A 16,758-nucleotide genomic window follows, 5' to 3' on the forward strand; every position below is an offset into this window, starting at 1 on the left:
AATGTCTGTGCCTGACTTTATTAGCTGTGGTGGTTCCTTGCTCTTTCCTCTGTATCTGCCTCCCTTACTTTAGGTTTGACCTGGAGTTACCTGATGGGAACAAGGAGCTACGTGGAGTGACCCAGTTAGGGGGAGTCTGCTCCTCATTCTGGAGCTGTGTGATTACCCAGGACACTGGCTTTGACCTTGGAGTCACCATAGCCCATGAGATTGGGCACAGGTCAGTAGGAAAGCCCCCAGAGCTGCCCAGTAGGTTTTACTCAAGTAAAAATGTTCCCCATTTTAAGGGATTCTGAAGAAGGAAAAGGATCTCTTGACATAATGGGGAGTTTCCTATGGATAATTCTACACTTTTGGAAAGTGTTCCTTGCATTTCTTGCATTCCTGCATGTTCTGTGACAACTTTGAAGCTGCAAAGAGGAGAGAAAACCTTTGTGACAACAGTGGAAAAAAGGGCTGCAGAGGGAGCTCAGTGCTCGCTTAGAGAAGAGAGGCTCTGAGGGAACCCAGCCTCTGGGTTTCTTCTGCTCAGGGCACTGTGCTGCTTTCTGTTACAGCCTTGGAATCCCCCACGATGGAGAGGGGAATCAGTGCAGCAGCAGTGGTTACATCATGGGTTCAGCAGGAAACCACAACAGCATCGACCTCACGTGGTCACCGTGCAGTCGGGAGCAGTTCCTGACCCTTGTCAGGTAAGGGAATGGACAAGTTCTGCTGTTCCCTCTGCTGGGAGCTTAGGAGAAGAAATGTCAAAGAATAAAAAAAAAAAAAAGAGGAACAGTGAAAAGCTTGGGGTTTGGTTTTTTCTGAGGTTAAACCCAGTTTTTGCTTCACATAGCTGGAAATGACTTCGGTTAGTGCCTGACATGCCTGGGCTGTGTTGGATTTCTCAGACACTGGCTCAGCCTGGACATTTTATTTACAACATCAGAGCATCTATGTTCAGACAAGCACTGCAGGCTGTGTTCTGGCTGGGTGCAGAACAGGAATGGGATATAACTTCAGCAGCAGGGAACTGTGAGCATCTCCAGGCAGCTGCTGCAGCTAAATCCATCACAGCCCACAGCGAGCATGTGTTGTCTGGGAAAACAACAGCCAACTCCCAGAATGAAACTCAGCACAAGTTTGCAAACATGTCATTGTCCTCACTGCCCACAGCTGGGAAAGTGATATTCCTTATGTTTCTATCAGTACAGGCCAAACAAGCTGCTTGAATGACCTGCCGGACATGGACGGCAGCATCCCTGGATGGAAGCCTGGCTTGTACTATGGAGCAGATGAGCAATGTAAAATAGCCTTTGGGAGTGTTGCCACAGCTTGCACCTTTGCTGACAGCAATGTTGTAGGTAGAAAGTTTGTCTGTCTTGCTAAGGGCAGCAGGGAAATGTTCTGGAGCCAAAGTTCAGGAGAAGGGGGCTGGCGACGTTTTTATTCTAAAGGGATGGGAGGTGTTTTTCTGCCACAGATTTTTTTTGCAAAGAACAAACCTTCAGAGGCTTTAAAAATGCTTCCCTTCTCTCCATCCTGCACATAAATCTCCTTTAAGGTTTGCACAGTGGGGTGCTGTTGCACACAACTGGCCTGGCAGTGCAGGGTACACCCACTCAGGGTCCTGCCTTGGGGAGCTCTTGTTCACTGGATTCCTTCAGCTTCCCTGCCATGGCTCAAGTGCCCTTGTCTGACAAACACAGCGTGGCTAATAGCTGCCATCTGGACATGTTTTGTTAATGAGGAAGCACTAAGGTGGGTGAAACTTTAATTGCTTCACTTGACTGTCTTCCAGCATTACAGCTGGAAGTGAGGGTCTTTTGACTTGCCCACAACTTTGCCCAATAGCAGAAGAAATGATTGAACTTGCATTGTTGGTACTGTGGGAAAACCAAACACCTGGGACATGGCACCATTTAAACTTTTGGGCCTGCTGTGTTGATGACTGAACAACTCTCTGAACTCCCTGAATTTCTTGTCACACCAGGACATATGTAAAGTTCTCTCATGCCATGTACAACCAGCAGACAAATCCAGCTGTACTCGGCTTCTGGTTCCCCTCTTGGACGGTACTGAGTGTGGGATCAATAAGGTGAGGAGGCTGCTGATCTGACAGAAGTGGGTGTGGGTGCTTTGGAGCTCAGATAGCAAGACGTTGTCAGGGGCTGGAAGGTAAATGGCACTCTGTGCCCCTTGGTCAGGGAGCTGAGGCCAGACGTTCCAGTCGTAAACTGGTACCATTATATTCTGATGTTGGTGTTTCCACCTCGTCTGTATCTGGAGTTGCTTTGCAGTTCTGTAGCCTGATGTCTGAGCTCTCCTTTAAGACTTTGCTCTCTACTTGAAATGACCTATCTGTTCTTTGTTTTAACCTCAAACTCAGTTAGACCCTAATTAGGAATGGGACTCTTCAGCCTCTTGTGAGAAGGTGCCTCATTTATCCTGGGATTCTCTATTACTTGCCTGCAAAATGACGGGGACTTGTGCCACCCTTGTAGATCCCAGCCCTGCTGGGTTCACTGTGGTGCTGCTGCCAGTTTTGTGTGTGTTCTTGGTCCTAGTGGTGCTCCAAGGGCCAGTGCAGCTCTCTGGAAGAACTGAACCCCATGGCTGTGGTCCATGGGCAGTGGTCAGCCTGGAGCCCCTTCTCCCCCTGCTCCCGCAGCTGCGGCGGCGGAGTCGTGGTGAGGCAGCGGTTCTGCAACAACCCCAGGTGAGAGGGGGGCACCTGGCTCTTTGCAGGGCCTTGGAGGGGCTGAGCCTTGCTCTCTGGCTGCCACAAACCTGAGGCTCTGCTGAGGAGTTCTCCTGTCATTCCCAGGCCTGCTTTTGGGGGGCAGGAATGCCGCGGTGCCAGCATCCAAGCAGAGATGTGCAATACACAGGTAACGGAGCTCATCACATCACCTGAGCTTTTGTCTTAACACTTTGAGAACTGGTTTTTGACTGTACACAACAGCTGACTGCTCTGAGAAGGAGGACTAAAGATCTGGTGTGCAGCCTCCATCTGTTTGACAACAGGAGAGGTGTTTGTGCCACTGAAGGCAGTGGTATTATTTAATAGCATTGTTCACGTTTAATGAAGCATTTTCTCTATGCCCCCTAGCAGGACAGGTGTTGAGAAAATAGTGACTCACTTAATGATAGTTTTCTTCAGAGGGACTTTCTTGCATTGTTCCTGTTTTCCTTACCTATTTATTTTGTACAAATAGCAAAGATATCAGCTTTCAAACACAATTCTCTGCATACCATCTAACTTCCCTTTGAAGTGGTTTTCTTTATATGCAGTTGTTTTGATGTTTTACTTATGTTCTGCCTTTAGCTAGTTGATAAAATGCTGGTTGAGATTCTGTGCTCAGTCACTTCCTTTCCTTACCCACACAATTCTTTTTGGGATTCAGGCCTGTCTGATGACCCAGCAGGACTTTATGGCTGAACAATGTGCAGCAACAAATTTAAAGCCACTGTATCTTACTGTAGAAACACCATCCTTTTATACCTGGACTTCTGCTGTTGGCTTTGCCAAAGGTAAGGAAAGTGTGAAACCTCAGTTTATTTGTGCAGGGAGCACTCAGAGACATGTCTGTACTTTGAAGTTAAAAGAATGTTTCACTGAGTTTTTTAGTTTTCACATGAAACCTGGGGACTCTGTCAGATGATAGAATCCCAGAATGGTTTGGGTTGGAAGGGACGTTAAAGATCATCTCATTCCAGCCCTTGCTGTGGGCAGGGACACCTTCCACCTAGACAAGGTTCCTCCAAGCCCCGTCCAACCTGGCCTTGGAGACTTCCAGGGATGAGAGTCCACAACCTCTCTGGGTTTCTTCCCATTTCTTGAGGGTCAGCCACATGCCTTTCTGAAAGAGTAACTCCTTTGTGCCTGTTTGCTCCAGGGGACCTGCTCTGCAAGCACATGTGCAGGGCCATTGAGAAGGAGTTCATGGTGAGCCGTGAGGACAGTTTCATAGATGGAACCAGGTGTGAGCAGGAGGACTCAGAGCACCACAGGCCTTTCCACCTCTGTATAATGGGAAGCTGCAGAGTAAGTGACTGGGGAATCCAGGTGAACCTCTGACAGGTAACCTGCACCAAAAGAGTCAGTTTGCTTGGAGCAGGGATAAAAACACAGTGTCCCAAACAACAGAGCAAGCTCTTCTCAGAAGAGAGTTTAGTTCTTGTTTCTTGGTGTTGGATGGAGTCCAACAAATCTACTGTTCTGTCTGTGCATCCAATGCCAATGCCCTCTAGATAAGACATTCTGCTAATTATGCATTAAGCACACATCCCTAATCCAAGAAGCAAGTGGTTTATGTGTTGGTGGAGGACACATCATTAGCTGCTCAGTTTGCCTGGTGTAATTAGCCCCATAAAATGCTGACTCTGTTGGAGCCAACAGATTGATTGTTGCAGTATCACTAATGAAAACTGAAGTATAACTTTTGGGTTTTTTTTCTCTGGATTGGACCTCAGAAAGACATTCTTTGCAGATGAACTTGAATGTAACTCCCCCGCGCCGTCTGCATTTTAGTAACTGCTCAGTGCTGACCCGGGTGGATGTTTGCTGTTGTTTCTTTACATTCCCAGAATACTCTTTTTAAATTTTATGTTTTTCTCATTATCCTTGCGTTCACCGTGTCTTGTGATGTGTTTCCCCCAATGAACAGCAGAGGGTGTAGGCATAACCTGTTCTGATTTTGGCTGTTTTATTGGCGACAGTGATAAATATGCATGTTGTGGCAGCTTCCAAAGCCTGGGATCAGTGCCTCTAGCATAAATTCAGCAGTTGCACATGTTTTGCTGCTAAGCCTGCTGAGATCCTCCTGTAGCTTTGTGTAAATTAGTCTTGTTCGTGGGAATGAGGATAGAATCTCTCCTCTGAGTTCCATGGGATTGAAGGCCAGGCTGAAGGATGTGAGCTAGATTTGGCTTTGGGGCTTGGGGAGCTAAAGATTCCTTTAGAACCTGTCATTCATGTTTACTGTTCCCCTGGGCTTTTGTTTTTTCCTCCCCACCTCCAGAAAGAGTTCTTAGAAGAGAAGGAGTGCAGGGCCTTTGTTTTAGGTCACAGGAGAAATCTTTTGGGGCTGCTTGTAATGGGAAAGAAAATGTCACTCAGTTAATGAGACCTGTGCTCTCACCTAAGACTTCCCAGTCCCTGATTTTTCATAGTGCTGTCCAGTGGTAGATGTAGGTACAAATGCATCTTTGTCTCTGTTGTCTTAAATTCCAATTCCAAATGGAAAGGGCAGTTTCAGGAACTCAGGAATTCATTCACTTGTTTTCTCAGAATAGGCAGGTCTGACAGACTCTCCCTTCTGCTCAGGCATTCGGGTGTGACGGCCAGATGGACTCTGGGAAGACAATGGATTCCTGCAAGGTCTGTGGGGGTGATAACTCCACTTGCACCCAAGTGAGTGGATCTTACATGGAAGGAAAAGCTAAAGGTGTGTAGTCCTCCCCCTCGGGCTCAACACTGCGGTGCTGTTTGTGTGCTGCATATTTGTATGCACACTCAGTGGTCACAACCCTCTGTATGTGACTTCTTCCTTCTGCTTCTGCTTGATTTTATTTTAGGAAGGGTATGGAGATGGACTTTGGGTGGTCCAGCAGAGAAGGCAGGGAGGTAGCTGGTGTGTAGGCAGAGTGCCTTTTTTTGTTGTAGTTCTTCTCTGGATGTGAATCAGAAATGTAGTTCTTTGGAATTATTGGGAGCTGGAGGCCATATCAGATCACAGAACCATAAATATCCTGAGTTGGGAGGGATCCACAAGGATCATCAAAGTCCAAGTCCTGGCCCTGCAAAGGACAGCCCCAAGAATCCCACCATGTGCCTGAGAGCATTGTCCATGCTTCCTGAGATGTTAAACATCTATTTGGGAACTGATCTGGATCTTGCAGTCTCACACTCAGTGATATTAGCTGAGAAGATGAACAAAAGAGAGGTGAGAACAGGACACAGAATTCAGTTCAGTTTTGTTTGCTGTGTCACCATCCCTATGTTCAAGCCACGCACTGAAGTCACTGAATTCAGCCTGCTGTTGTATCCTTATTTATTTTATATTAGATGCATAACCCCTTCAGCTTTGTTGCTGCCTGTAAGGCTTGTCCTCCCATGGACACATGCTGGTAGGGGGAAGAGGGGTTGATCTGTAATTCCCAGCCTTCCTAACAGAAGTCTAGTGATGGAAGGTGACCATATCTTCTTTTTTCCATCCTTCCAGAGTACGTGACATTTCTGTCCCTGCCTTACAACACCACCTCTGTCCGTGTCACCAACCAGAGACCTCTCTTCACACACCTGGGTGAGCTGAGGGAGAAGGAGAGATGGGAATACAGGGCTAGAACAAATAAGGAAATGGAGTTTGGGAGGAAAATCCTTGATGCTGCACTTTTTGGGATGCTCTCCAGTGGGAACTTGTAGAAGCCATGCTCCTTGGGATGCCCAGCTTAGGTCAAACTGGTTTCTAACAAACAGGCAGCCTGTAGCTCCTGGCACCAGGGGCATCCTCTTAACATCACTGCTGCTCTTGCTTCTCTAGCTGTGAAGGTTAAAGGAGAGTATGTGGTTGCTGGAAAAGGAAAAATCTCACAGAATGTCACCTACCCGTCAGTTCTGGAGGACAACCAGATCAAATACAAAGTGTTTCTCACCAAGGACAACCTGCCAAGCCTGGAGGAAATCCATGTGGATGGGCCAACACGAGAAGAAATTGAAATACAGGTAAATTAAAGTAGCAGAGTTGGAAGGGGGCCAGTCAGAACTGGCCAGGTCTGTGTAGCTCTGCTGCAGTGCAGCATCCAGGTGTAACAGGCTTTGTGTCCAAGGCCAGGGGAGACTGTTCACTGAAGATTGCTCTTCTTGGGGATGGTTGAGGGTTGGCTGCCAAACAGGCTTTCTGCAGGTTTGGGGTGTGGCTGTGTGGGGAAAAGCACACAGATTTAAGCCTTTTACTTGGCTTAATCTTTTTCAGTGCTCTGTGTCCAGAATTCACAGGGTGAGTGCTCTGACTGGCAAGAACTGAGTCATTGCATTGAGGCTTAGGATTGGATGGAAAAAAAAGAGGGACTGGCTTCTCTTACATCCATCCTAAGAAACAAATCCCAGTTGGCTTGTGCACTGACCACAGGTTTTCCTTCCCCAGGTCTATAGAAGGTACACAAAAGAATATGGCAATGCCACCAACCCAGACATCACCTTCAGCTACTTTGTCCCCAGAGAGAATCTGACATATCTGTGGGTTCCTCAGCAGGGACCATGTTCAGTGACCTGTGGGGAAGGTGAGACAGCAGGACTCAGCCTTTACTTTTTATGGAGATCTGGGCAGACTTTTAGTTTGGTCTGAACTGCATTTAAAAGGAAATTGCTGACAGTGAGCTGCAGCAAGTGTTAAACTGAACCAAAGGAATAAGTGGCACAGCTCTTGAATGCAATTAGCTTAATCACCAAAATGATACTGAAAATGTTTGATCATGAAGAGGATTTTTAAATAGGTTTTAACTGAACTTTTGGTTTTAAGACTAAATAATTTTCTCAGATTTTTCAAAGTTAGCGAAGACTAATTTGAAGTTGGCTAAACATCAGAAGTCTGAGACCAAAGTGGTATCTAGTGTTTAACTAAAGCCTCAGAGCTAATTATGAAACTTCCTTCTTAGAATTCTATTCCTGTGCCATGGCTAATCCTTTCTGTCTCCCTGAAGAAATCATAATGCAGATTGTAACAGCTCACTCTGATACAGGGTTTGACATCTTGTTTACCAGATAATTCAGATGACACTGGCAGGCCTCTCAAGACTTCTATGACAAGGATGTAGAAAATGCATTAATGAATATTTATGGAAGTCAATCTATACAACTAGTTATGTCTGGAGAGCTTTTCTCCAGCAAATTCCCCAGGTGAACTGATTGCTGAAACCCTGAAGTAAAGAACTCCAAATGCTCTAGGGCTTCCCAGCTAATGCAGCCAAAACAGAAAAAAAATGAGAAAGTTGGGACTTCAAATAACAGAAAGTTGAGAATCTGAGCTGAAATTACATCTTGGGAGCTGAAAGTGGTGCTCAGGCCCTCCTTAGCAGTAGACATTATTTGAAAACAAGGAGGGTAGAGAAAAGATAACATTGCTGATTGATTCTTGACATTTGCTGCTCAGGGTCATGCTGTTTGAGATTCAGGAATGCCTGGCTCTCCTTCTGGGTAGCTCATTCACTGAAAGGAGACTCCTTACAGCTTTGCTTGGAACTTTTTTGAGTTTGACTTTTCATCTGCTCTACTTGTCAGTTCGTTATTGTTAAAAAACTTGCTTATGGCTGTAGTTTATGAATATTTCATTCCTTGCATGCTACAGGCACTGCAAGTCTGCACTTTCTCTCCCAGTACCTCCAGTCTAGTTCTGGCTGTTGATGATCACTTTGAGGAGGCTGGCATGGTGCTGCCTGAGCACAAAGGCTGTGTGATGGTATTGCATGCTTAGCTCTGCAGAATGTCATTTAAAAACAGCTGTCTGCTAGAGCTTATATTCAGCAACCTGTCCCTCATCAGTCAGACATCAAGATCATTAGAAGTAATTTGGATCAAATTATGATTGATATCCTTGGTCTTGCAAATGGCCAGTTTAGAGCAATCATTTTGGCAGTGGATTATCCATCAAACTTCTCATCTTCTGGGGTGCTCACCTTTGGAAAATCACTTTAAACTCTTGAGGGAAAGTCAGAAAGGAGGGGTTTGTGTATTTATAGAAAGTCTGTATTCCCAGTTACACCATTTTCCTACACAGATGATTGAGTAAAGTAAAATTACTGCTTCTTCCTAATAGAGGTGAACTGTTCACTTTGTTAATAACCTCCATTGCTTTTCCTTTTGTATCCCAGGGACACGACCAGTGGTTCATGTCTGCTTTGATCAGACAAAGAATGAAATCACAGAGGATCAGTGGTGTCTGGAGCTCCCACAGCCCCTTCCAGAGCACAAGCCCTGTGCCATGGAGCAGTGCCTGTACAGGTTGGTATTCCTGGGAGTTCAGCTGAATTCCTGCTTCCCTTTTCTCTGTGGTCTCATTTGCATTGTGGGAGGTGAAAAAATAGAGAAGAATGAATTAGTTTCCTCCTAATTATAATGGCATAGCAGATCCCAGACCATGTTCTGTCTTTCCTGGTCCCATGAGGTAATTGAGATGTCAGCTGAAGGAATGGGAATAAATGAAAATACTCTGAGGGCATGGCCAGAGGAAGATGTCTCTCACATCCCTTCCAAGATTGTGCCAACAAAGAGGAGGAGAGCCTTTGCTTATTATTCTGGACAGAGGACCAAGAGCCAAGCCTGCCCAGACACTGACTTCATAGACATTTTAGTGTTTAATAAAAAGTGATTACACTGTGAACTGTAGCTCTTTAGCTTACATGCTTTTAGTCCTTGGAAGTTGTCAGTGCAAGGACTGAAACTGTCCTCTCAATCACATCCAAACAAGGCTTTTGAAACAGAAAAGCTGCTGAATACTCTGCATGACCCATTTCTGTAATCAATGGCCTCAATAAACCTCCATGATCCAGATGGGAAACAGAGTGATACAATTTACTTCCCATTTAGGTGGAAGATGTCTCAGATAGATGAATGCTCTGCTGTCTGTGGAACTGGAGTTGCCCAGCAGAATCTGACCTGTGTTCAGTTCCGTGATGGACTGGAGGCTGTGGTGGATGACAGCCTGTGCCCAGCAGAGGAAAAACCCCTCTCCCTTGTGCCCTGCGTGGTCAGTGTCTGCCCTTTAGGATGGGACAAAGTGAGTTTACTGGCTTGGCTTTTTTCAGGAATCTCACTGGGAGCTTTGCACTTGTGATCCACAGGAGGCCAGTTAAGAACCACCACCTTACTGCTGGAGCTGAGGAGGGTGGTTTGCACCAAGGATGTCTGCCCAGATAAAGGTTCATGCTGTCACTTTAGACAGCTCTGTCCCTCTTAAATTATGCTGCTGATTCATCAGTTCATAGTGGTGGTTTGCTTAGAGCAGGTGTTGACTGTTCCTTCATTTCTGCTCACAAAACCAAAACCAGAAATAACCCCTGGTCCACTGTGAAGTACCTCAGTGGGAAACAGTGGGGTTCTGATATGGTAGGGAGGATTGCTGGCAGGGAAGGGGGATTCTCAGCATGGGATCACTGCTCCAAATCTGTATTGGGGAGCCACTGCCAGGTTTACTTTTAGAGATGGGGAAGATACTGCTTTAGGTGTGTCCAGTCTCAGGTCTCTCTCTGTCTCTCTCTCTTTAGGGAATTAGGAGGGATCTTGACTTTTGGATGTTCTTAGCTGTCTCTGATAGTTCTATATTTTATAACAATAGAGAGTGCTTAAATGTGCCTCTTTCTTCAGTGACAGCAAGTGTGTTGTAGGCTTGATCTGGAGGTATCCCCCAGCTTCATTAGATCAGGACTGATGTGGAAAGCAGGTGCCAATGTCAGCCTGAGTCTTTCTGCTCTGTTCTGAGGAGGAAGATGCACACGTGCTTCAGCCTCTGGAGTCACTTGGGCATATCCCATTGGAAAATCGGACTGTGTATGTCTGGAGCCCTGTAGTTGGAGAGTGTTCTGTCTCCTGTGGTAGAGGTGAGACCTTTCAGTGCTGCAGGAAATGCTACCTGGCTGTAAGTGTGAGCTCGGTGCCTGGGAACCTCGGGGGCCTGGTCTTTTTCCCTCTACAGTTCCAAATGTAGCTGTAGTCACAATCTTTTTGGAAGAGGCATGGGGGCCTGGATCAGGCAGAGAATAATTTAGAGAGTGGCCTGGCTGCTCATGTGCTTCAGAGTTGGGGGGATGAGTGCAGTAAGTGTGCCATGGCTCGGGCAGAGTTTGCTTGTTTTGTACACACAGACACTGCTTGGCCTGCAGTAAGGTTGCTTCCCTTCCTAGGTAAGACTCAGCTGCAGTATGTTTGTGTGGCTTTTGACACCAAAGAAGAGACCCAAGAAGAAAACTGTCACCCAGTGCCAAAGCCAGAGAGCAGGATGGAAGTCTGTGATCTCAGTCCCTGCCCACCAAGGTAAAGCAGTTATCAGGAGACAACGAGCCAGCAAGAGGTCTTTCCATCCTCTCTCTGTCTCCAGAGACATGATAAAGTGAGAGTCAGGCTACTCTGAGGATGTTGTCTTCCTCTCCCCTTCTCTGAGAGCACAGCCAGCTGCAAAAACTGTAGCAGTGCTCCATACTCAGCAAACTGAGAGTCTTTCCTGGGCTGGTGTGTTCTCAGGCAGAACTAAGTGAAGCCTTTGCAGTTTGAGTCCAGAATAAAACTGAAAACCTCTTGATCCCTTATTACCCTGGGGAGGTAGGAACAAATCCATAATTGCAAAAGGTGGTGACACATTTGCCAGCTCTACAGTTTCCACATAGCATCAAGGAAAGGAAGTAGAATTAAATACAGTCAGAATCTGGAACTGCTGCTCTGAAAACTGTTGGAAATTCATTGCACTTTCCTTAGGCTTTGTGGTGTTGCAGACTGCACTCCCTGGGGTGACTGCTGATCTCAAATGTGAGCCAGTGTGTGTGTGTGCATTAAAAGAATTCCAATTGTACTTCCATAGACTGGAAGTACACCTAAAAATTAGTTAAAATTGGATTTAAGATTGGATTTAAAATCCAGTGAAGACAGGTGACAGCTGGAGATACTCTCTGATGGCTGCATTATTCCAGGTGGCATTACCCCATGGGCCCTGTGCAGGAGGTGTGATGCACAAAGTCCTCTGCTGTGCAAGGGACTCTGGAGAGAAGACAGGAGAGATTGTGGCAGACACCCAGGGTGGTGGTTTGCCTCACCCAGAGGAGCAGGAACCACGTAATTTGGAGCTGTGGCCTCCAAGGTCAAAGTGGGCCACAAGAGCAAGCACTGGGGAGGAGGGGCTGTCCATGAATTTGTATGGTGTGATCTGGGATATGGCTCAGGGTTGATATATGGGCCAGAGCTCGCCCTGCCCTGTTTGCTGTAGGACTGCAAAGCTACAGGCATCTGAAGTTTTCTTACAGGATGCCACTCCCAGGACCTCTGGGTCTGATCCTGATCTGACTGTTCAGTGGTGTGTGTTTTGGAGGGAGATAAGATTGTTTCTGCAGTTAAACCTGTGTGTGTCACCCTGGGGAGGACTCAGGCTGTATTTGGAATCTGGCACAATGCAGTTGCCCTGTTTGTGTCCAACTCCAAACCTCCTTTGGGCTGCCCAGCCTTGTTCCAAAGGCTGCCTTCCAAGTACTGTGAACAGCAAAGAGTGAGAGGCAGAGGGTGAAGAAGGACAAAGCATGAGGGAGTTGCAGTGCATTTTCTGCAGTGAGAGAGGGTGAGGATTCATCACTAATTTACTTTTTCTCCTCCACGCCCTGTCAGGTGGAAGGTGACCCCAGCTGGGCCCTGCTCCTCCAGCTGTGGGCTCGGCTTAGCTGTGCAGCTGGTCACCTGTGTGCAGATCCACCAAGGCAAGGAGGTTGTGCAGGAGGAGCATTTGTGCCCTGTGGCAGAGAAGCCCCCCACCAGTGTCCCCTGTGTCATCAGAACGTGCTCTTACGAGTGGAGCTTCAGCGAGTGGTCAGAGGTACCTGCCCCCATTCAGATGCAACAGTTTAACAGCCATCCACTGCCCTGAAGCATGCAGGGGAGAATCACGACTTCTGCCTCATGTATTTGCTTCCCACAGAAATGCTGAACTGTTTCTAGGGATGTTTTCCATCCTTTCCACTGCCCTATGTTTAGCAGCCGTAGGTTTGCTTCCCACCTTTCTCAGCTAAGGTTTTGGCTGCAGTTTAAAAATGGCTCTTGGCATGCTTTCTTCTGGAATGCAGATATTTTTGGATTTTTTAGGAAGTGGTTCTGCAATTTAAATATATAATTTGGAAGATCTCCTGGAAGGTGGGGCCTCTTCTAAGCTGATGGAACAAGAGCACTGAAAGGGCGAGTGGGAGAACAGCGGCAGTGAACAAAACATCAGCCCCCCCCCCCCCCCAGATCGTGCCTGTCAATGCATTTATTTCTAAATACCAACTGGGGCACAGGGATAAAGGACTTCTGGTTCCTTCTTCTGCAGTGTTCAACCTCCTGTGGGAATGGCATTCAGACACGGCGGGATTTCTGCCTCCACTCGCAGACCCGCAGGCACGTGGACGCCGTTTTCTGCCGCCGCTTCCCCAAGGCCATCGTGGTGCGTGGCTGCTCCTCGGGGCCCTGTCCTGAGCAGGTGGGGACCAGGTCCCCTGGGGCAGAGCTGCAGCCAGTGACACCAGCCACACACCTGACAACAGCTGCAGCTGGCAGGGAGGAGAGATACAAAAGCCTGGATCTGCCTCTGTCTGCTGTGCCTCAGGAGCAGACAGAGACCGGCGGAGGTGAGGAGGATGCTGCCAAAAGGTGATTCTTGTGTGCAGCTGGGGTGTGGTGACCCTGCTGCCATACAGGGACCAGGAGCATGGGAGGGAATACTTCTAGTGAGGAGGGAAAATATGCTGTTCCAGAATGCCCATGTTATCTCGAGCTAGGAACTCACTTCCTGTGCTTTCCAAAACTCTTTTGATTTGGGAGCCCTTGGCACAGCAGCTCAAGAGTTCAAGAAGCGTTTGGACAACACTCTCAGGCACATGGTGTGATTCCTGGTGTGGCCAGGAGTTGGACTCAATGATCCTTGTGTGTCCCTTCCAACTCAGGATATTCCATATAATAGAATACTGTGATTCTGTGACTCTTCCCATGCTTTGCCCAGGTGTGCATTTACCTGTTCATTGTGCCATGAAGGGAATGGGGGTTGTTTTTCAGCAGCTCTGGTCCCTTCTGGATGTGTTTCTCACCTGTCTCTGCTCTCCAGGTGTCTGTGGAAACCTGTTTCTCAATGCCACTGGGATCATCAACATGACGGGTGTGGAGAGCAGCGACTGCACCGTGGCCATTGGGAGGCCCCTCAGGGAGGAGATCACACTCAGGATCCTGGAGAGCTCCCTCAACTGCAGTGCAGGTACTGCCTGGGGCTGCTGGGGACCAGCCTGGCCCTTTGGGAAAGCTGCCCCTCCTTTGGTGCCCTGAAAGGTTCTTGCTGCCTTGGAGCTCGTGTAATCTCTGAAACTGTTTTACTGAGTTTTTCTGTCCCACCAAGTTGTTGCCAGGTGGAGCAAAATGAAGATGATGCTTGTCCTCCCCTCACACAATGGTTTCTTACCTGTTTTATTGATAGATATGAGATAAAATGAGTTTATGGGGTTAAAGAAGCTGCTTGTTTTGGCCTGTTATACTCTAATATACCCTCTTGCTGGAATCAGTACAGTTAGATTAGTTAACTGCACTGTTCTCATGACAGATTTTGATAAGATGGGGACAAGATGCAGAAATTACTTGATTCCAGACCTATATGAGATAAACTGTGCATTTTTCTTGAAGTAAAAGTGTTTCTTGTCCCTGTGCTCCTCGTTCCAGGTGAGGTAGTGCTGTTTTCTGGGCGGATGATGTGGCGGACAGGCTGCAGGAAGCTCCCTTTGTCCCTGATAAATTCCAGAACGAACACACTGATTGTGAAACAGCGTGTTGTGCTGCCAGGAAACGGGGTCATTCTTCAGTACAGCAGCAGAACTGCAAGGAAAAAATATTACCAAGGTACCTCACTGAAAGCTCTGCTATTGCTTTAGATTAAGGCACCCATGACAAGGTGTTCCAGAGTTCCACGGATGATGGTTGCCTATGGAAATGTATGGAAACCTTGCTTCATTTTTAGCAGCTAATAAGCCCCTTCTTGAGGAGTGTTGGAATTAGTATTAATTGTGGACTATTCCCTTATTTTAAGGGCAAGCCCTCCACAGGTGTTTGCTGATGCTTGGAGGTTCCCAGATGAAAATCCTTAGAGAAACTGTTCTGCCTGTGTTTAATTTAAATGTTTTCTTCCTTGGAGATGCTGGATGCTTCTCTAAATCATGTTCTCTTCTGCTCCCTTTGCCCCTGTCAGACTGTGACAAGCAGCTGTTTGGTCCCCAAGGGGAAATAGTGAATCCTGTGCAGTTGCCTGACCAAAGGCAAGGAGTCGTGTGTCGGACCTTCATCGACGTGGCTCCCCAGCACCGCATAGCCCTCCGTGCCCTGTACACTGACCTGGGCACCCAGGGCAACCACACCCACTTCAATTACATCCTGGTGAGTCAGGAATGCTTTGGATGGGAACACACCCATCTCCTCCTTAGAGATTTCCATCCAGTTCAACCACAAATCAGCGTCAGGCTCTGATCTCTGTTATGTAAACACTGATGTGAGTGAGAACTACTGAGATCTACTGTACTACTTCTAACCTTTGTAGGGCAGCTTTTCCCCGAGTGACCAATTTGCAAGTCTCCAGTATATTTTTTTAGGCGCTTCCTTTGCAGGCTGCTGAGGTAAAATGGTTTGGTCTTTCTCCGTGCAGGTCCGTGATGTGAGCACCATGAAGACGATGGTGTTCCGTGGGAAACAGCAATTCCTCTGGCAGTCAACAGGAAGCCAAGCTGAAATTGAATTCCATGAAAATGTTAAGGATCACCCGACCAGTTTCTGGGCTGAATATCACGCTATTGAGCCCAAATAAAAGGAGCCAGGGCCACTGCACTGAGAAAAGCTGTGGCCCAGTTAGTCACTGCTGCCTGTTCAGTGCTCAAGGGCACAAGTCATTTAATCTTCTTGCAACTGCTTCCCCACCTATTGAGTAAGAACAATATCTCCTGACTCCTTTGGGATCTCAGTTAATATTGATAAAGGTTATGCAAAAGACATGTAACCACCAAATATTTAGCAAATATTCCTCATATGGATTTTCTGTCTGTTTTGGTTGGATTTAATGCAGATGGTGACTTGGACACTGAAGTCTCAGGGTCTTGCTTCTGTAATATGCTGTGACCTCTTAGGAGAGTCATTTGATTTCTCAGTGTCCCAGAACAAACCTCTGTACACCACCAATAGCTGCAGTTATGGTTTAGCCATTAAATTCACTCTCTTGCAGTGTAAACACCCCTCAAAACTGAGGCCCAGTGAAATTCTGCAGTGTTACAAAGAAGGCAAAGCTGTGTCTGAGGATGAACTGCCAGCACAAGCAGACTTGTGTGCAGGGCAGTGCCACACGAGGACAGGTCGCTCAAAGCTTGAATGTTTTCAGGAGTTGGCTGAACTGAGGCACTGCTGACCTGGGCAAGCCCTGGTGACAGCTGTCTTTATGTGGGAGGACTAAATGACATCCTGAGGTCCCTCCCCAGCCACCCATTCTGTGGTTCAACTATTATAAACCTGACAGTGATACCACTGCTTCTTTTATGGGAGAAAATAAAAAGAATTCCGTCTCTTAATGCCAGGTTTGATGCCAAGACTTACTTACTCAAATAAGAATAGTAGCTGTGCTGTTAATCTGTATTTTCATTTCATAGGACCTGTGGTTGAGACTGCATGGGCAAGTTGTAGCAGGGAGAGGGATTTTAGAGCAGTGGCAAATATTCGCTCGAGTTTCATTTAAATGTATTTTTTAGGTTATTTTTTTTTAATATCTTGAACATTGGACGGTGCTCTGGTCCAAATCTGTCATCCTCCTCAAAATCACAATATACTGCTTTAGGGGTGTTTTCTGCACCTGGAGCCTGGCTGGACACATCTGCACTTGCTCTTAATGCTGGATGCAATAAATGGTTCTGCCTGGGCAGTTTTAACCCTGCTTCTGCTTTCTCTCAGTTGGATTCTCTGACATCCTTTCACAACCACAAATATTCGTCTTAATTAATAGTTGTTTTTTTGCTGGTTAAACGTGGAGTGCTTTT

General features: G+C 46.9%; 1 protein-coding gene across 5 annotated transcripts in view; it reads left to right on the forward strand.

Moving 5' to 3' along the window:
* ADAMTS13 (ADAM metallopeptidase with thrombospondin type 1 motif 13) overlaps positions 1-16,650 on the forward strand; it is a 24,955-nt gene extending 8,305 nt beyond the window's left edge. For 4 of the 5 annotated variants that reach the window (XM_027741527.2, XM_027741523.2, XM_027741524.2 and 1 more), the window contains exons 8-29: positions 74-220; positions 558-692; positions 1,192-1,342; positions 1,976-2,080; positions 2,550-2,701; positions 2,810-2,873; positions 3,390-3,516; positions 3,882-4,030; positions 5,312-5,432; positions 6,210-6,290; positions 6,528-6,709; positions 7,131-7,266; positions 8,854-8,983; positions 9,569-9,758; positions 10,461-10,578; positions 10,882-11,011; positions 12,347-12,551; positions 13,041-13,338; positions 13,812-13,958; positions 14,414-14,590; positions 14,937-15,121; positions 15,387-16,650. In XM_027741527.2, coding sequence (XP_027597328.2) covers positions 74-220; positions 558-692; positions 1,192-1,342; positions 1,976-2,080; positions 2,550-2,701; positions 2,810-2,873; positions 3,390-3,516; positions 3,882-4,030; positions 5,312-5,432; positions 6,210-6,290; positions 6,528-6,709; positions 7,131-7,266; positions 8,854-8,983; positions 9,569-9,758; positions 10,461-10,578; positions 10,882-11,011; positions 12,347-12,551; positions 13,041-13,338; positions 13,812-13,958; positions 14,414-14,590; positions 14,937-15,121; positions 15,387-15,545 — 3,289 coding nt within the window. In that variant the 3' untranslated portion in view covers positions 15,546-16,650. The remainder of the gene's footprint in view (positions 1-73; positions 221-557; positions 693-1,191; positions 1,343-1,975; positions 2,081-2,549; positions 2,702-2,809; positions 2,874-3,389; positions 3,517-3,881; positions 4,031-5,311; positions 5,433-6,209; positions 6,291-6,527; positions 6,710-7,130; positions 7,267-8,853; positions 8,984-9,568; positions 9,759-10,460; positions 10,579-10,881; positions 11,012-12,346; positions 12,552-13,040; positions 13,339-13,811; positions 13,959-14,413; positions 14,591-14,936; positions 15,122-15,386) is intronic. The other variant, XM_027741525.2, reaches the window with a different exon arrangement.
* Positions 16,651-16,758: the final 108 nt, after the last annotated feature.

The sequence above is a fragment of the Pipra filicauda genome, unplaced genomic scaffold (genome assembly GCF_003945595.2).
Source record: "Pipra filicauda isolate LSUMZ 115617 unplaced genomic scaffold, ASM394559v2 scaffold170_size1570365_pilon, whole genome shotgun sequence".
Classification (NCBI taxonomy): domain Eukaryota; kingdom Metazoa; phylum Chordata; class Aves; order Passeriformes; family Pipridae; genus Pipra; species Pipra filicauda.